General features: G+C 38.5%; 1 protein-coding gene across 1 annotated transcript in view; it reads left to right on the top strand.

The window, feature by feature from the left end:
* The window catches only part of PCDH15 (protocadherin related 15), a 698,694-nt gene that overhangs the window by 424,469 nt on the left and 252,915 nt on the right, over positions 1 to 21,310 (top strand). Inside the window, exon 17 of the mRNA XM_034775466.1 lies at positions 11,933 to 12,061. Coding sequence (XP_034631357.1) covers positions 11,933 to 12,061 — 129 coding nt within the window. The remainder of the gene's footprint in view (positions 1 to 11,932; positions 12,062 to 21,310) is intronic.

Here is a 21,310-nt window from a genome sequence, read left to right on the forward strand (position 1 = left end):
AGTGCTAGACATTTAGTAGTTGCATGGTTTTTATGCTGACCTTGAAATAACATAACCCATTGCCTGTCCCTGAAACACCATAACACAAACAGTTGAATATGTATAAAGGAGTTATAGCCAGTTATTGCTTCCCCAGTTATGAGGCTTATCCATAGACAGAACAATGACAGCTGAAAGGAAAAATCTGGCAAGTTCAAGTTACATTGCCAAACTTTGATATTTTCAGGTAAGATTTCAGTGCAGAATACAATTGCCATTAGGTGCCAGTAGGATTTAGAGAGTGACCACACTGCATCTTCAAGCAGGGTGGATTTGTTGATGTGTGGCATAGATGCCGTCTTCCTCTCCACCCCTCCGCCCCAGGCCCTGTCCCCATTCCACTTCTTCCCCCAAGTCCCCACCCTGCCTCTTCCCACCCTCGCTCTGCCCCCACTCTATCCCTTCCCCTGAGACTGCACCCACACCCTGCCTCTTCCCTGCCTCTTTCTGCTCCCTCTGCATGCTGCAGAGCAGCTGATCCGCAGCAGGAGGGAGGGGGATAAGTTGATCAATGGGCTGTCAGTGTGGGGGAGGCTCTGGAGGGGAGGTGGGGGAGAGCAAGGCTGCCGGTGGGTCGTAAGCACCCATTATTTTTTTTCCGTGGGTGCTCCAGGGCTGAGTTGGCACCTAGAATGTGTAGCATGAAGGGGTTAGACTATATGTTGCAACTCATTATGTAAGTCTGGGGCAGATGCCCAGTGCACATACTCCGTAGGAAAGATATATAGTTACCAGATAAATGGCTTGGAAAAGGACTTAAAAAGAAGGTGTTCATTAAAGGAACAGAATGGGGACAGTGGGGGGAAAGGGGGGAGTTGAGGGTCCTAAGAATGGTATGGCAGGGAGCCAACCCCCTCTTTTAATATCCCACCTGAGCCCTCCTATGGGGAGCAGGGATGGTAAGGTTCCAGCAATAGATTGGCTGGGGGACCTGGATCGAAAAAGAGGGGGAGCTGGTGGAAGTCCCCAGGTAGTTATTGAATGAACATGGGGTTACCTGCATTGTACACTTTTATCTGCTGGGTAGTCACAGACATTTAATAATAAAGTTGCGGCCTGATTAAAACCATATCAAGTGTCTCTTATCCTTTCAGTATAGCTGGACAAGCAAAGTGTTCTGAATTTTTGTAAGAAGCAAGCAATCCTATTCTGTGCCATTTAAGAACTTAAAATAACAATGTGTGTATGTTTCTTCATTTGTATGTGAGACTAGAATATATAATGTACTGCAGGATCATTAATTTACTGCTTTTTGTATTTAAGGAACACAGAAAGGTGGAGGTGTTTGTTGTGGTCTTGGAAGTAACTTACAGAAGACATATAAAGCAATGATTAATAAAAAATGTAGGAACTCTGAAAAGTGGAAATTAGGTGCTGTACTCTTGACTACAGAGCACAAGAAAATGGTGTTTGTAGAAGGTCCTGTCTATTTTTCACAGCAGTGTCCTTCCAGAACGTCCAGTGGCTTAAAATCAATATCTGTTCATCTTACAATACCGTTGAAGGGCTGTCACAGACTGTTAATGAAAATTGTAAAATATTGTGATGTGAAATGGAATGTTTTGTAGTACATTCCATCCTTGCATTTAGTTCTAGCTAAAACTGAGGCAGAGGCAGAACTGGATAATAAAATAATCTTCCTGCCCACAAGGCCATGAGATGCGCAGGTGAGCATAGTGTATCTTTACTATGTAATTCTCTTTCTTAATGCATCTTATCCTTCACCAAAACAAATCAGCACCACTTCTAGTGGAGAAAAAAGATTCGTTCCTGGACTATATATGATAAATTACGTTATCCAAGTTATGCTTCAGTGTTTGACTTCCTAGCAAAGTCTATTATTAATTTCAACTATTTATCTACTAACATATTTAAACTAAATATTATACATATATGGCAATAACTAGGTGCTAGTAGATTTGTGTAATTTAGACACTTAAGGATTTTCTTCCCTCTTTAATATGCATGGGAGGAAGTTGGTGTTTAACAAAATTACAACTACAATATAATTTCTATTAATTCTACAAGCATTATCTATATCACTCGATAGTCTATCAGATCCGTAGAGTTATTTTAATGTACTTGTTTATCTTTCAGTGAATATAAAATTGAGACATTTTATATACAGTGTAGCTTATATTTCTTCAGAAATATGTAACCAGCCTTTTTTAAATCAGTTAAATATGATCAAAATATTTTGGGTTTCTGTCTAATTGATTTTTTTTTAGGTCCGCAATAATCTTATCCTTTATAAATTAATGGCATTCATATGATTGTATTACCCCAATATTTCATTATTCAGTAATGTTTTCCTAAGGTCATTGAAAGAGTTAATGTTATAATTTAATGATAACCATATATTCGAACATACTGCCATCGTTACTCTACGTTGTTATACTTCATCTGTATATTTTTTTCTCATAAAAATTTACATGTCTTCTGTCTGGCCTATTCAAGAAGAGCAAAAGACAATATTTTGAGGAAAGTTTTAGAAAAATGTGATATCTGAGAAATAGACTATGGCCATTTTTATGCACAAGAGTACAGAATTAAAATTTTGTGTGCAAGTTAACATTGGCATTTCCGGACTTTTGAATACAACTTTAAGTTTGCTTTTACCTAGTTTTTTGTTTTTGATCAATCAGTACAGTGGAAATGTGTTTGGTTAAATGTATTAAAGGGAACTTTATAGGCAGACAAATAATTCTGTACTTTCTCAATACAAAGAACTCAAAAAGTTTTATTTTTACCAATAGGACCCCTAATTAAGGAAAGCAAATGTGGCCTATAATTGTTCTCTTGTGCAGCATATGGGAAAGTCTTTGAAATTTCCTATTGTGATTGTATAGGAAAAGCACCTGTGAACGTCAGTTTGAATCTGTAGAATCCTTTAAAGATCAGGAGTTTTGACTGTGAATGTTTACCCATGCTTGTGAAACTCATTGTCTCCTGGGACTGACATGGATAATCCAGTATATACAGCCACCCAAGCCCATAATCTTATCAGACATCACATGAAAGAAACCAGGGAGTTGACATTAAAATTTAAAATGTACTGCATGATAGCATAACATGTAATAAAAATTTCAGGGGGGTTATGTTCTTCATGAAAGTTTTGATTTTGATTGTCAAAGAAGAATACAATGGTTTATGTAAGTCATTTAAAAAAAAACTGACTAACTGAAATTGAGCATACACTGTTATATTCATTTTTTAAAATGTATTTGGAAAGACATCTATTGGGCTAATGTTAAGGTGGGAAAAGGTTCTGCATCCGGTAACATTTTTGTAACTCAAAAATATCTTTATTTCACTAAAATAGTGTTTGCAAACTGTTGTAAAATACATGGCAGTTTTTGTTATCTCTCTCGAATCCTCGATGGGCCTGGAAAAGATAAATTGGTTTCATGTTTTGCTGCCACAAGTTTATCTGTGATTTAATAGTTTAGGGCTAGAACCACCTCTTTGGTATACGCTCCTATAATGCTTCTCTTTAATCAAGCATGCCTTCCAGGTTAGATCTTGCTGACTATCAGTAACCTTCTGTATTTTTACAACTGCTTCACATTCACTGGTTCTAAACAAACAGAAGCAAGGCATATAGCAGAATTGTGCCCTGCCTGCAGCTGAGGGGTATAATGACACAATTCCTAGTATATTTTACAGCTTTTGGGTCCTGTTAGATCCTAGCTGCATCAAGATAAACAGATTGTAGTGATGACTCAGAGAAGCTTTATCCATTTATGATTAGCCATAGGATTCTGAACGTTCCTCTTAGAACAGCCATGGTTATCCATACCTTTGTCACCTCTAGACGGGACAAGTGTAATGCAATCTACTTGGGGACAGCCCTTGAGTAGCCTTGAGAAACTTGAGTTGGTGTGCAGTACAGCAGCATTCCTCTAGATGGGGAGCAGGGAAAGGTTACCCTAAGCTCATCAGAGATACCAAGTTCCAAGTAGCTCAAGTTGCATTTTTGTGGACATAAGCCTATGAAGCTAGCAAACTTTTTCTGATTCAGCTTCTCTCCCACTGTATAATAATAAAAATACCTTATAAGTAATGTTTTCATGTTAATATGTTACTGTGTTTTCATCTAGCTCATAGTAAAATTGGTGATAGAAGGGGACTCTCCACTGTTACTGCTCCTGAATATAGATGTAAAATTCATCTTTAAAAGTGTTTAGGGTAAGGGCACAAAGTGTGAGGCCTGCAGCAGCACTGATGGGGACACCAACAAGATAGTAAAATGTTAGTGAGAAAGGATACACTCCCCACTCTTCTCCCCCCACGATTATACCTATGCTCTGCTAGTCACCCCTCACTGTGATTATGCCATTTTGGCATAAGCACATGGATCAGGAACCAAGATCCATATACCATAGCCCTTTTTCCTGTTAACATACCTGTTTTTGAGCCTACAATACCTATGAAGATATTAGATTCTCATTAGCAGTGAATTGCATTATTGTGGAAATGTGAGTCTTCAAGGACTTACCCTCCTGGAGTAACTAACTTATACTAATGTAATAATTTCCATTCCGTTTTACCCCATTAATAAATACTCTATTTTGGTTCTTATCACTTCGTTTACCTTGACATCTGAGCACCTGAATTTGTCCCAACTGATTAAAAATAGCTATTATTTTGTATATTTAAGCCACAATGTAAATATAGGTTTCAGGGTGGTAGCCATGTTAGTCTATATCAGCAAAAACAATGAGGAGTCTTGTGGCACCTTAGAGACTAACAATTTATTTGGGCATAAGCTTTCATGGGCTAGAACCCATTTCATCAGATGCATGGAGTGGAAAATACAGGAGCAGGTATAAATACGTGAAAGAGTTGCCTTACCAAGTGTGAGGTCAGTCTAGTAAAACAGTTCACTTAACAGTAGGATACCAAGGGAGAAAATATCAGTTTTGTAGTGGTAGTGAGAGTGGCCCATTTCAAACAGTTGACAAGAAGGTGTGAGTAACAGTAGAGGGAAATTAGTATGGGAAAAAATTAGGTTTGGTTTTGTAATTACCCAACCACTCCCAGCCTTTATTCAGGCCTAATTTGATGGTGTCCAGTTTGCAAATGAATTCCAGTTCTGCAGTTTCACGTTGGAGTCTGTTTTTGAAGTTTTTTGGTTGAAGAATTGCCACTTTTAGGTCTGTTATTGAATGACCAGGGAGATTGAAGTTTCTCCTACTGGTTTTTGAATGTTATAATTCCTGATGTCAGATTTGTGTCCATTTATTCTTTTGCATAGAGACTGTCCGGTTTGGCCAATGTACATGGCAGAGGGGCATTGCTGGCACATGATGGCATATATCACATTGGTAGATGTTCAGGTGAATGACTTCACACCATCAGGGGTGAAAATGTAAATATAGTTTTCTTAAGATTATTATAGCAAAATCCTGCCATGTAGAGCATAAGCAGTTTTTACAGATTCTTTTTCAGTCAAATAAGGCCCTGGACTTTTTTGCTCATAGCTTATTACTTACCAACTCATTTGTATTTTAGGATGATAGTCTGTGTCTTAGAGTTTGTCTAAATTAATAAACTTGTTTGACATCAAAGCTAGGAATATTCACTTTCCTATGGCAAACAATACACTCATCAATTCCCAGTTTCCAATTAAATGGCAGGGTACAAATAAAGTAAGTGACATTTTCTTTATATTTATCTTCTATTCTTTAACATTTATGAGAGCCTTGCATACTTAGAGCAAAATATATTTGTGTAGTCTATTTAAATATTGTGTTTATTGCTTAGAGATGAATTATGGATATAAGAACTATTTCACTTGGCATAAGAAAGCTATAAATTGCAGATGTTCATCTTTTATTAGACTTACATTTATTATATGTGTGAAGAACCCATTGATTGCTTCAGCAACAAATAGGATGTGCCCAATCCTTTTGAGAAGTTGCACTGTTGCTGGCTTTTCATGTTACACATTGCAATGATAACTTTAACTCTGACCTATAAAACATTTTTTTTTAAATCAGTGTTGCTACTAACATGGACATTATGAAAAGTTGAAAAATTTACATGCAGATATCATAGTATGGGATCTGCATTACTCACATCCAGCCCTGTATGCCTCCTAACGTAGTCACTACACCTCTATAGAAAATGCATCAGGACATACATAGAAATAATAGTAAGTTGTATTTTCTTCCCCCCTCTCTCTAATCCTGATTTAGTAAAGTGCTTAAGCAGGTATGTAAATCCATCCCTATTTAGGAAATCACTTAAAGCATATGCTCATGTCCCATTGACTTAAATAGTAATTAAGCACACGCTTTATGTTAAGCACAGGCTTAAGTGCTTTTTTTTTAATTGGAGTCTCTGCTTCCATAGAGTCTCCTGCTTTAGTGGTGAACGGTGCTATTTTTTGCATTTTGTTTTTTTTAATACCCCATGCACAAGATAGTGGCTTGTACTCTTTGCCTATCAAATGATGAAATGTAACTTTTTTGGATTATGATCGGAGAGGAATGGACAAAATGTTGCAGGTTCTGATGATATTTCTGAGTCTTCAATTGATGTGCTTCAAACTTTGTATGAAACTTTTCATTCATTCTGAGTATTAACTTTAAATGTTGGGAAGTACATAGATTAGGCTCGATTTTGATCAGTTATTGGGAGGTTCAAATTAGGCGTTCAAATTAAACTCTAATTGCAATCTTACATATCCAGTTCACCTTACACTGGGAAAAGCTGAAAATCAAGTGGACAGGCCAAAAAGTAATGTTGTAGGATGCTGAGCTGGAGAGGTTTCAGAAGTGTGGGGAGGCAGCTGAAGTATGAATAAGAGTGAAAATCTGACTCTGTTCCTGATTCATGAGGCTCTGAGATGTATGATTCAGCATTTTTTTTTTTTTTTACTAACAAGACAAGAAAGCCTGCTCTAAAAGAGTAAACAGGCTCCTAATTGAATACACTGAACTCATGTATTTCTTTCAGTATTGATTTTGTTCCTTTAGCTTTATAAGGCAAGAATAACTCTCACAGTCCTCGTATTCACCAGAATTTTCTCTGATGAAGGTGGAAGAATAGACGAGTGTTTAAAGAATCTCCATCTCCGTGTCTGTGTGGTAGAAGCTTCTTTGTTAGAAGAATGTCCTCATTTTGCAAAAAGTGAATCATGGCTTACATGACTTTCAGAGCAATCACAGCATTGGTACCTGCAATAGGAAATCGGTGGTGTGAAATATGATGGAGCTGTCTGACCGTACATGAAAGTGAGCTGCATGCAACTGGCTGTAGAGAGGAATGTCTCCCTCACAGTGTATGCATTTACCCTCTTCCCACCCCACCAAAAAAGTGTACCCTAAACTCGGGGTAAACAATCCTAATTCTATTAACTGTTGTGCCAGGTAATTTCTCTTGTGGCTGTTGAAAGGCCGTATGACCCACAGTTTACTTGCTGGCTCTATTTTCTGCTCATTGATAGGCTAAAAAGAGGCCCCGTAATTCACCCCAATTGCTTACTGAAGGATATTTTAGGATATACTTGTCACCCTTTTACTGTGGGTGCTAGTCATGACACTGTTGCTCTGGAGCCCCTTATCGGAATACACACACACACATTTTATTAAACAATCTTTTGAGTGTGGCAGTTACCAAGGTGAACTAATGGCAGAATCACCAATAGATGTTACATGCATCCCAAAGGAGACCAATGTAGTTAACTGAGTTAAAGACCATATATAGGGTTCGCATCATGTACTCATGACAGTGAAAAATAGCACCTATTTAACACTGTATGTCCATTATTAGCATTGCAAAAATGATAATGCAATCGGATGAATAGAGGTTTGTGAGTCTAGAGGAGAAAAAGAGAGAATTCCAAAGTGTTCTTTTGTTGTGAATCACAAATGCTAGAGAAGTTGACAGCAAAAAAAAAGGGGATTGGGGGACAGACAAATACCTCTTGGATATGTATTTTTTATAATATCTTTATACTATATGCACAGCTCAGTGAATTAATTTACTTCTAATGGTTCACTAAGTTGTGACTACTGTAGAAATTATGGTAGCTCTATTTAAAAATGTTGTTACTGGGTCAAGAGCATATTTGAGTACCATGGAAGTTTTAAATAAGACAAACAAACAAAAGTTGATGTGCTTTCTTGTAAATTTTGGATTAAATTTGATTACCTAATTAGGGCCTCAAAATCAATACAATTTTCAGGCTATTTTAAAAGATCATGTATTCTCCTCCCAGACCAAGATGAATGTTGAAACAGGATAGTGCTTCTATGACAGGATGATTTATTATGACATTGAAGCAAATACAGGAACATAGGAATTGACAGACTGGATCAGAGTCAAGATACATGTAGTTCAGTATCCTGTCTCCAACAGTGGCCAGCACCAGATGCTTCAGAGAGAAGTGCAACTATCCGACAGTGGCCAGTTGAGGAGTCATTTACAACCCATATTAGGTCTCATTCTCATCTCTAATAGAGATTGGTTTAAGCCCTGAAGTATGAGGCTTAATAACCCTTCCACAACATTTTTTATTATCTGTATATTCTATATGTCCATATAAATGTCCAAATTGTTTTAGAATCTTAAGTTCTTGGCCTCAATGACTTCCTGTAGCAGTGACTTCCACAGTTCAGTTATACATAGTTTGAAAAAAGTATTTCCTTTGATCATTTTAGAATTTCCCTCCTTTTAATTTCATTGACTGCCCCCTTGTTCTTGTGTTTTGAAACTGGGAGGACAGATGCTTCCAATCTACCTTCCCGATAGCATTCAATATTATATGTACTTTTGTCTTGTCCCATCTTATTCATCTTCTTTCTAAGGTAAACAATCCTAATCTTTTCCATCTCTCCTGCAATAATATGTATAGCAAGGCACACTCAAGGTGAAAATAAAAGCAATGATGGAAAGTTAAGATCTAGGTTCTAAAATGAGCCCCGTCTGATCTTATAATGATCCAGTAGCCTTGCATCTCTGCCAGTTATCTCTAAGGTAAAGAGCCCAGGTTCCCAGTAAACCTCTTCAGAGGTGGCAGTAAACTCGTTTCTTTCCCCCATATTACCATACAGATTGAGGGAAGGTCTGCTTTACTCTTTTGTATTTTGTTGGGCATCTTGTCCCTTTCTCACTCAAGTTTCTCTTTTTTCTTGCTTTTCACTGATAATTGCCCATTTCCCTCTCTGGTATGTCTCCTCCCAAGCCTCCCCCTGAGGCTAATCCCTGCGCTGTAAGAATTCCTGAGATTTATTGCAAGTTCCCCTCATCATCAAAATTGAACTTATGTTAAAGAATGACACAAAATTCCACCCCTCCCTTGAGTGGCTGAAAGCTGAAGGAAAGTGTTTTGTTCCCTCGTATGCGCCTTTCTAGAATTATACCAGCATTCAGACTGATAGACTGTATTTGTGGTAAGGCCATAATGACCATTTTGGCAAAAAACAATTGTGCAGGGGCAATACAAGATGTCTTAGAGACTAGGATTTTATTTTTTTATTAGAAAGAGCATTAGGCGGTCATAGGTCACATTTTAGATCTGAATTTTGAGATGGGATTGAGTATGGTAAGAGAAGCTCTCTTTATTGGTTTAATGTTTAATAGTACTGCTACAGACCATCATTACACAAAACTCTGGGCATTTATGGGTGTCATTTTAAAAAAATGCTTGTGATAATTGAATTTTCCACAGTATGTAGATTTATATGTGTAATATACACGTGCGCACACACACACAGATTGATATTCTTTTTTCTTCAGACACAAAGATGGATCTGTAAGCAAATCAAAATAATAATTTTACTTTCATAAACTTGATCAAAAGCAATCAGACAAAATGTGTTTTGGCTGCTGAGTAACAAATCTAAATGTTCTAAATGATGCACTAGGTTGACTCACTATTGACAGCATCATGAAAGCAACAAGCACATTGTAGAAACATTCCATTAAAGTTTCTTTGTAATAGAAAAGAAAATCTCTCAAACTGACAGCTATTTATTTTCTGATGTCTATGATTTCCATGTCATGTTTTCTCAGTTTACTAAATCTAGGAGATTTCATTTCTCTTCATTGTAAAGAATCAGATTAGCTTATTAAAATCCATTTGAATTCAGTGTTCTTTGTGTATCATCAACAGTGAATGTTCTGGAGCCTTCTTATTGTTGACAATGATTTTGTATATCTTTAAAAAAAGAGCTTGAGCTTCCTAAAATAAGTTAAATATAGGAATGAAAAGTTGCAGAAATAAATAGTAAGCAACTGAGCAAAAGGCCACTACAAGAAGCTAGTTAATTGTACCATTATTTTCATATAATTTTTAAAATACTTTGTGTGTGTATAAGTATGTCAAAACAAGACAAATTATGATTGGGTATTGATTACTTGTTAAAGCAACATAAATATAACAAGAACTGAATAATAAACTCCATCAACAAAGCCAGCACTGGAGTTTCAGCCTCACCCTGCTGTCAACCCAGATCCATATTGGACAAAGAAAAAAGATGGCCTTTGCAGCCTGACCTAAAGGTTAACAAAGCTGGGCTATTACAGACTGGGAAGACCTGATTTCCAAAAGAATGGGGTCCTAGTAGAGACCATCCTACAAGCAGCTGATTTTTAATACCATTGAAGCTGTAGTTCAGACCCCTTCATTGGCGGCAACTGTGGCCATGGTCTCATGAGGAAAGAGGTTGTCTTGTTGGGCTTGTCTACATAGTGAGTTACTGGGTCTCACGCCAGGGTGTAAACCTATAGTGCACAAGGTTCAACACAGTAACTTGCCACATGGACACTGCTATGGTACAGTGAAAGTCTTGGAGTGCAGTTTGGCATAGCAGTGACCACAGGGGACTTGACTGCATGGCACATTTTTGCACTGTAAATTCACATCTTGACATAAAGCTCAGTAACTGAGGGTGTAGATAAGTGTATGCCGACAGACAGGGCCGGCTTTAGGCCAATTCCCCCGATTTCCCTGATCAGGCCCCGCGCCTGTGCCTAAGAGGGCCCCACGCCCTAAAGAAGAGTGCCTAACTTAGGCGCCTTTTTAATTTTACTTACCCGGCAGTGGTCTGGGTCTTCAGCAGCACATCCTTCACCCACTCCGGGCATTTCGACAGCGGGTCCTTCAGTGCCGCGTGAAGGACCCGGACCGCCACCGGATATTCGAATCGGGCCCCGCACTTCCTAAAGCCGGCCCTGCCGACAGATCCCAGTCATTAGCGGGCAGGATTGAACCAGGGACCTCTGGAGCTTAGTGCGTGACCCTCTACCGCATGAGCTAAAAGCCGACTAACAGCCAACTGTTAGCTAAGGATGTAGAGCAGACTCATTTTTATCTCTCTTTAAGTGGTCTCGGTGCCACTAGATGGGACAGAACACCACACCCAGAAGGTGTGTGGTTACACAAGCACTTAGTGTAAGTCACAGGTCAACTTATATTAATGATTACATTTTTAAAGATAAAAATTTTCTGTGGCCTGCTGAGTATGTAACAAGTCTTCGAACAGATTACAGTTAAACTAAATGCTACATCCTGGAATTTGTACATGAAACAGAACAATTAGTTTTTATGGGTTTTAACAAGAATTTGATCAAGGGTCAAAACTAGCTATTTCTGCCAGAAAACATGGTGTTTCATGATGAAATACAAGGAAGGAAGAAAATCACAAATGTTCATGTTTCCCAAAGGTACATGAAATGGATCCATAGTCTTTGCTTTAACACACCCTCCATTCCCCCAAAAGCTGACAAACAAAAGGCAAAACTGACTAATGCTTGACTTTTCACAGACCAGGGGAAGAGTGATATTTTTAATTTGTTTCACCGCAGAGCTCTAATCATACATAGTAGTAAGATATCATGTAAAGTGCAAATATTTGGCTCACTATTTTATCTTTCCCTGCAGACCTCAACTGCCACTGTTAATGTGGTGGTGACAGATGTAAATGACAATGGACCAGTCTTTGATCCCTTTCTACCTAAAAATCTATCTGTACAAGAAGAGGAAGTGAATGCTTTTGTTGGGCAAGTGAGGGTAAGTTAATCATGGTGTGCTTGAAGATCACAGTAAAAATGTTAGAGACTATGAAGCATAGAATTATTTTAGTTTAGAAGTTAAATAGTCGGCAGTATAAATATACTGTGCTTTTTGTCTTTAAGTAGAAAAGCTTACAAATTTTGCTTTACTTGTTTTAATTTAACAAAAAGAACGAGGAGTACTTGTGGCACTTTAGAGATTAACAAATTAAGGTAGTCTCGTTAGAGTTGGTATGGCAACACCCATTTTTTCCTGTTCTCTGTGTATATGTATCTTCCTACTGTGTTTTCCACTGCATGCATCCAATGAAGTGGGTTTTAGCCCACGAAAGCTTATGACCGAATAAATTTGTCTCTAAAGTGCCACAAGTACTCCCCGTTCTTTTTGCTGATACAGACTAACATGGGTACCACTCTGAAACTTGTTAATTTAGTTTTCTTTATTTTTAATTCTGCTATGAGCTGAAGGGAATTATTTATTTATACAGCATTTAAAATAAATTTGTATATTTTCAGAAACATCTTTTAGTAATGTCTCATCATGATGCACTTACATATCATGCCATACTGTATACATTTTCATACTTATTTCTTTATTTTATGGACATTTGCCAATGTTCATATTTGTATATTTCACTATGAATAATTAATCAGTATTAGCCCCAAAGTCTTATTGAAAATGTGGTGACCCATTTCCACTGAGAAGGTATGGAGTAAATTTTTTTATTAAATGATAACTTTGGAGCTTCCAATTCAGTTCTGTAGTGAAACTAGAAGCAAGAGCAACTTGAAACTAACCAGGCTACCACTGTTAACGAGAAACCTTAATGTTAATGGAATTGAATATCGTCGCAAGACCACAGTCTCCTGCTGCTATAACAGTTAATTTCTATTCTACCAAATGATTGATGTTTCACGTACACAAATTGCTAAGATTAGTGAGGGGGAAAAAAGCAATTAGAAATCTTTTAATTTGATCTAAATAAATTGTGTTGATGTTGTAAAATTAGTTTTTGAGTCCTGCTTACATTTGGAATCTTTAGTAGTAGTAATTTTAAGCTGTTTATTTTTTTTATAATATTTTGTCACTCATTGGGACATGCTGCCAAATGAAGAATTTGTCACTCAAAATATTTTGTTATTTTGTGTTGTTTTCTTGGCAGTGCCCCAAGTGTCAGCAAGCTGGGGTATGTGGGTCAGGCTTTTGAACTAATGGACAGGAGTTAACACAACTTAAGAAAGAAAATCAAATCATGTTTTACTTTTACATCACTTCTTCTAAAATAATACCTAGCAAAACTCCTCTGCTCTTATGTGTCTTTGTTTTGGACAGTACATATGCCTGTGTTTTAGGTGAAGGCTGCTATTGTCTGTTTTCTGGTTCCATAAAAGAGCACAATAGTTTCTTAAAGCTATGTTAAATGAAGGGCAGTGCTTCCTCCCACTAGTTTCAATGATATTTCACACAATCCACAGTACTATTTATTTTTCTACATCCTGATAAGGAAGTAAATGTAAAGCTCCCAACCAGAACTGAACTTTTAATATTATGACTGGTTGCCAAGAAGATGATACTCATATGACTGGCAGACTGTTTTTCTTTTTAATTATCTTAATCCTGCAAGTAAACCTTTCTCCCCTTCCTCCCCCCCCCCCATAGGAGATGAAAGGGTTTTTAGTGAAAGCTCCTTCCCAAGGTTATAAATAACTGACGCATCATTTCTAAGAAAAATCTGACAATGTTAAAATTATAATAAGAGACTATAAAAAGTTGCTACCTCCCGTGATTACAGTACGATTCTAATTTATTTTAATCTTGATCTCAAAGCCCTCACTTCTGAGATAAGGTTCTAATAAATTTTACTTTGTTTCATCCAGTCCACAGATAAGGGATATAAGCAGGCATGGGAGAAATAATAGCCATCACAAGAAAGGGGCAGAGGGGTAGAAAATACTGAATGAGGGGTAGAAGAGAGGGGATAGAACACAAAATGCCAGATGGAGGAACAGTTTGAAGCCTCAGTAGAGAGCTAGATAAAGTTTTCTGGAATGCTAGGGTAGAGCTAGTGAGCCAGGATACTGCTGGTCTTCATGCTGTATCGATGTGGGTTTGACTAGTTGTGATTCCTGTCAGATCGCTGCTGTTCTGCATGTATGAGAGAGGAAGAGGGTTGGCTTTTATCTGTACAAGTAAGATTTTGTGTACACCAAGAAAATTTGCTCCCTATAGTTAGTAATGAGGGTGGGGCCAGCCCTTGTAAATAAGGTTACCATATTTCAGGTTCCCCAAAAGAGTACACTGTGAAGGGGAGGGGGCGAGGGAGAAGGGGGAGCTGAAGGACAGGTACAATTGGGGAGGTTGGAGTGGGTATCTGCAGCGGGGTACTCACTGGAGATTGGGGGAAGTATTATTCCATGTCACAGTGGCATGGTGGCTGGCACAAGCCCAGGATACAGTGCGGGTCATCAGTCAGTCCCTCTCTATGGGACTCCTCTCCGCAGGGTTGGGAGCCAGGGCCTGGGTGGGTATGATTCAGCAGCTGTGGCTGCAGGGGAATGGACCAATTGGCTGCCAATGCCAGAGAGGGAATCCAGTCAGGAAGTGGACCAATTGGGACTCTGAGCTGCAGCATCTTTGAAAATATCCCAGACATTGCCTGTTGTTTGAAAAATCTGCCTGGACAGAGGATGGAGGCTCAAAAAAGAGGCAATGACCAGGAAAACCTAGCTGCATGGTAGCCATACTTGCAAATAGCTCCTCAAAAGGAGAAAGTGTTATGGAGAATGTATTCCTGCTTTAAAAAATAAAGCTTAGCAAAGATTCTGGTGACTGATTACAGGGAAGTCACATTTAATTTATTTATTCAAGAAGCTACATCATGGTTGCAAGGTTAAATCAAATCTTGGCTGCAGGGGTACACAAGGATATTCCCTGTGTCTCTTTTTCATATGCACACAAACCAACCAGCAGATGGGAAACTAAATTTACTTAGGGCTTGTCTACGCAAACAATTTGTTTGCAGCAAGTGGGGATGTGACTCTATCCCGCACTAGCCTGCAAAGGAGTAACTGTCCATCTGGACCCTGCTGAAGCTCATTGACTGTAAGTTAATGTGCTTTCATCTAATAGTCTTTCAAGAAGGAATAGATCAAAGTGTATTAACAAACTGTTAATGCACATCAGCAGCATCCATGTGGATATTGAGTCCTCGTCAGGCTAGTGTAGTGTAGATTCACACCACAGCTTACTGAGAACCAGTTGTTCATGTAGACAAGACCTTAGATTGTAAATTGGCAGATTCTTCAACTTAATCCTCCTATTCAGGGACAACCTGCACCCTCCATCCCCATGCCTGATATGAGTCTGCAGCCACTCACTCTTTCCATCTTATTTAAAAAAACAAAACAAAAAACTAACTTTACTGACACTACTTCTAACTTAGGCCCTGGACAGAGCATCCCAGGTGATTGTGCACCTGCCTATGGTGCCTATCACACATCCCCCCCATGTCCTGTTTGTCCTTTTGCTCTGACCCCCTCACCTTCTCTTTTTCCTTTCATATTAAACAATTTCTTTTAACACAGCTTTTAAGAAGACTTTTTTTTTCAGAAGTGAGATGTCTGTTTCTCCTTAACATTAACCATAATGGTGAGAACACTGATAACTAGAGCAGGGATTTTTCTGTCAGGTTGATTTTCTGATGGAAAATGCAGTTTCTGCAAAATTGAAAATTTCTGCAGGAAAATACTGATTTTTGCAAAAAAGATTTTTTGTTGAAGTGACCCAAAATGTTTAATTTGGAATTAGTTCAATGAAGTATTAAACTGCATTGCCTTATCAACTTATTGCAGTATGGGAGTTGGGAATATGGGAGTTGTAGTTCAGGCCACCATTCTTTCCTATATGCTGAGCTCCCTGGAGGACTACATTTCCCATAATGCAACACTCAGCATTGCATGTCATGTGAGTTGCATCACTCTGGTTGCATTATGGGAGATAAAGTTTGGCTAGGGAAACTGGCTCACCAGAAAGAATGAGAACATTAGACTCCTGAACTATACTCCCATATGGCAATAAGCCACAATGAGAAAATGCAGCATAATGTTGAAATGACTCAAAAGAAAGCATTTCCCGTCATTTCAGCTTACATATTTAAATTTGTGGAATGTTCATCAAAAATGTTAAAACAATACATTTCAAGATTTCCAAATATATATTTGTAACTTCTATTCTGTAAAAAAATTTCAGCTTTTCATCGCAAATTGGAATGGTAACAAATGTTGAAATGATGGAATTTTCCACACAATGTAAATTCTGAATTTTACTCGGTTGTATTGGAAATGCTTCCCTACTGCTTCTGTGGTCCCATATTGTTACACTATCATTGGTCCATAATTCTCTCCCCACTCTGGAGCATGATGCATCCATGATGGAAAATGTGGAGAGAGGAACTGATGGGCCAGTATGAGATCATAATAGCACTAGAGGAACATTATCAATAGAAGTGAGAATAGTAGCATCTGAGGAGTAATACATGTGCTTTCAGCATCACTGTTAGTATCAGAGTCATGGGAACTCATAGTGTGCCTAAGGTGTACTTAAAAGTTTGCTAATGAGGCCTGGAGCATTTAGGCCCAGATTTTTTAAGGTATTTAGCTGTTGCTCTGTTTAGTGTTACAAGTCTCATTTTCAAAATTTAGGGACTTTTGAAAATGAGATTTAGGCTCCCAAGTCATGTAGGCCTTGCAATGCTGAGAGGAGCAATACATAAATACCTTTAAAAAACTTGAGTTTTATTGCCTACGGACCCTTAGAATTTTCCTTTATTTTCCACTCTCACTTCTCAATGGTCTGGCAGACAAGTCAAATATGCATTTAATTTAATTGTAGTGGGGTATATCAAGGAAGAGAATACCAAACATAAAAATGATATTTGTTGAGGATTAACAAATCTATAAGGTTGTGACAAGATATATAGGTACTCCTTAAATTCCAGCATATAAGGGATTACAAATAGAACCAAGTTCCCTGCCCATTGTCTGAGTGATCTGGGGTAGGGATATAAAAGAAAAGAAAAGCTGTTGTAAGGAAGGTTTCCTAAAAGGAAAAGGACATGCCCTCTCCTCTGAGCCCTCTCCCAGATTGCTGAAAGCTGGAAAGGCCTTTATTGGCAGTTACCAAGTTTTCTGTGTTACTTTGATTATGGGTTGGAATTTACTTTGTTAATCAATCTGGCCCTGAGGAAAGGGAGTTGAGTTGGAGTTTGGCCTTTATCTCCTCAGCTGGTGGATCTGCCCATCGGCTTCCAAAGGTGTGTATGCATATATCCTACCTTTTTATTAAATTTTGGTAAGTATGATGTTAACAATACAGTACATTAAGAACATCATAAGTGTACTTCGGATTATCTTACTGCAGGGTGTTTTTAAAGGGAGGGAAGATGTAGGGAAACCTCAGAGAAGGAAGGTACAATGGGAGTTGGGAGACATACCAGTGAGTTAGGGGTAAACTTTCTGTTTTCTCTTTAGTTAGTTTTTATGGTTTTGTTATGAAACACATGACACAAATAGTACTGAAAACTACAATATATTATTTGTTATTCTTGTGAATCACAAGAAGGGATTGTGCTAATGGACGATATTTTGGGATAACTCAGAGCGGAGAGGCATTTTGGATAAAAACAAAAAATTCTAATGCTTATCTGCATATATTTGGGTAATTAAGCGTGATTAAATTCATCTTGTTCTTTAGTATGATTTCTGTACTATTTTTACTGACTGAGTCAGAAATATCCGTAGAATAGCATTTTATATTGTATTTCTGCTTTCAGAGCTAGCCAAACCCAGGAAGCGCAGAACAAGGGGTAAAACATAAATATAGTATATAATATTTTCCTTTTCCTATTTAGAATCTCAGCCTGAATTCAGGTTTGGTTTGGTTAGAGGTTTTAGTTGGCTCTTACTTTATCTGATCTTGTTCATTCTTTCCTAATAAGAAAAAAGTATACTAGTAGAACATGTCCTGAATCTAGCAGGAAAATATGAAATCCAGAGCAAATTTTGCTTGACTATACAATGCACTGTTTCTTATGAATTTTTCCTTAAACCTGATAGGAAGAATCCCATCAATCATAAGTCAGTGATGGAGTTTCAGTGACACTGAAAATATGCACAGTAGAGAATTCAAAAGGCATTTAAGACATCTTAGATAAAAGGGAGACATGAGAAATAAGACAAATCCACTGCATGTCACCTCCAATGTCAGTTCAAATCCATCCTTTATAATCATGTGCCCAGCAGCAACACAGTCACAAGACAATAGAACAGTAGAACTATTAAGACAGGACTTTATTAACCCAAAGACCCGCGAGACAAGGAAGATAAAGGAAAGGAGAGAGGAGGGAAACATGAACTATTCTCCCTGACCCCATTTCATGAAATATGGATTATTCAGTAAAAAGTATATTCGTTATTGGGTGGTATGTGGTTTTTTTTAGTGAGTTTAACTAGTTATTTAGGATTTCTTTATCTTAAGAAAACAAAATTGATATTATCCAATAGAAAAACTGCTTCTTTGGACGAGATTTCTCTCAACTTCCAATTATATTACTCATTCACGAAGTCTGATTTAATGCAAATTGCACTTCAGGTTGTGTAGACTGCTTCAGCAAAGCTTTATCTAGGGCTATACGGACACAAACAGGACATGAATTTAGGCACTAATCGCTATGGGAACTGGGTTCTTCGCCACACTGCTCTGCTGCAAAAGTACTCAAGCCGAGATGCCGTTCCTTAGAAAAATAACTCAGTGAGTTTTTGTCAGCACTGTCATCGCTTAAATTTGTCACATTGAAGTAAAAGATCAGTGATTTCAAGGGCTCCTTGAGGACCCCTTCCTCTTTTGCTTCAATGTGACAAAGCAATATTTTGTAAATGTTAGTTTTTCTCAATAAATATGCTTACATGGTTGCTGTTTTTTCTCATCTTAAACTATGGATGTGACATTTCAAAGCAGTAATAAGTATCTTATTATCTTTAAAATCCATGTTGTGGTTTTTTTTAGGTGCCCATAAGGTACAATAATCCTCTAATAATAAAATCAGTTCACTTTTAGCTTAGATAAAACTATAAGATGGAACATGTCATCGCAACAGCAGCTCCCTATCTTAGCCATTAGTGTAATTTCTAAAACATACAGAATCTGAAATATTCAAAAAAGCCTTTTGATAGGTTATTCCTATAAGCTGTGTGATAGACCCAATTTAGATAGAACCAAAATAAGGCTGTATTTTAAAGAAGCCTTATTGAGGGCACAGGAACAAATCATCCTGATGTGCAGAAAGAATAGCAAATATGGCAGGCAACCAGTTTGGCTCAACAGTGAAATCTTCGGTGAGCTTAAACTCAAAAAGGAAGCTTACAAGAAGTGGAAATTTGGAAAGATGACTAGGGAGGAGTACAAAAATATTGCTAGAGCATGCAGGGGTGTAATCAGGAAGGCCAAGGAACACCTGGAGTTGCAGCTAGCAAGGGATGTGAAGGGTAACAAGAAGGGTTTCTACAGGTATGTTAGCAACAAGAAGGAGGTCAGGAAAAGTGTGGGCCCCTTAGTGAATGGGCGAGGCAATATAGTGACAGATGATGTGGAAAAAGCTGAAGTACTCAATGCTTTTTTTTGCCCCAGTCTTCACAGATAAAATCAGCTCCCAGACTGCTGCACTTGGCAACACACTATGGGGAGGAGGTGAGCAGACCTCAGTGGTGAAAGAACAGATTAAGGACTATTTAGAAAATCTGGACATGCACAAGTCCATGGATCCAGATCTAATGCATCCAACGGTGCTGAGGGAGTTGGCTGATGTGATTGCAGAGCCATTGGCCATTATCTTTGAAAATTCGTGGTGATTTGGGGAGGTCCTGGATGATTGGAAAAAGGAAAATATAGTGCCCATATTTTAAAAAAGGGAAGAAAGTGAACCCAGGGAACTACAGACTGGTCAGCCTCACTTCAGTTTCCGGCAAAATCATGAAGCGGATACTCAAGGAATCCATTTTGAATCACTTGGAGGAGAAGAAGGTGATCAAGAACAGTCAACATGGATTCACCAAGGGCAAGTCATGCCTGACCAACCTGACTGCCTTCTATGATGAGATAACTGGCTCTGTGAATATGGGGAAAGCGGTGGATTTCTTGACTTTAGCCTGCAAGTTAAAGAAGTATAGATTGGATGAATGGATTATAAGGTGGATAGAAAGCTGGCTAGATTGTCGGGCTCAACGGGTAGTGACCAAAGGCTCAATGTCTAGTTGGCAGCCGGTATCAAGCGGAATGCACCAGGGGTCGGTGCTGGGGCCAGTTTTGTTCAACATCTTCATTAAGGATCTGGATGATGGGATGGATTGCACCCTCAGCAAGTTCGCAGATGACATTAAGCTGCGGGGAAAGGTAGATACACTGGAGCGTAGAGATAGGGTCCAGAGTGATCTAGACAAATTGGAGGATTGGGCCAAAAGAAATATGATGAGTTTCAACAAGGACAAGTGCAGAGTCCTGCACTTAGGAAGGAAGATTCCCATGCACCGCTACAGGCTGGGGACCGAGTGGCTAAGCAACAGTTCTGCAGAGAAGGATTTGGGGATTACAGGAGACGAGAAGCTGGATATGAGTCAGCAGTCTGCCCTTGTTGCCAAGAAGGCCAATGGCATATTGAGCTGTATTAATAGGAGCATTGCTAGCAGACTAAGGGAAGTGATTATTCCCCTCTATTCAGCACTGGTGAGACCACATCTGGAGTATTGCATCCAGTTTTGGGCCCCCACTACAGAAAGGATGTGGACAAATTGGAGAGAGTCCAGCAGAGGGCAATGAAAATGATTAGGGGGTTGGGGCACATGACTTACGAGGAGAGGCTGAAGGAACTAGGGTTATTTAGTCTGCAGAAGAGAAGAGTGATGGGGGATTTGATAGCAGCCTTCAACTACCTGAAGGGGGGTTCCAAAGAGGATGGAGCTCAGCTGTTCTCAGTGGTGCAGATGACAGAACAAGAAGCAATGGGGTCAAATTGCAGTGGGGTCTAGGTTGGATATTAGGAAACAATATTTCAGTAGGAGGGCGAAGAAGCACTGCAATGGGTTACACCATAGTCCTTATTTCCCAGGAAAACACAAGGCACTGTAAATTAAAAGAATTTCTATTAGAGAGGGGTGCCTGTTATGTACCTGTAACAAGAATTAAAATTCTGTGAAG

Source organism: Trachemys scripta, chromosome 7 (assembly GCF_013100865.1).
Source record: "Trachemys scripta elegans isolate TJP31775 chromosome 7, CAS_Tse_1.0, whole genome shotgun sequence".
Classification (NCBI taxonomy): Eukaryota; Metazoa; Chordata; order Testudines; family Emydidae; genus Trachemys; species Trachemys scripta.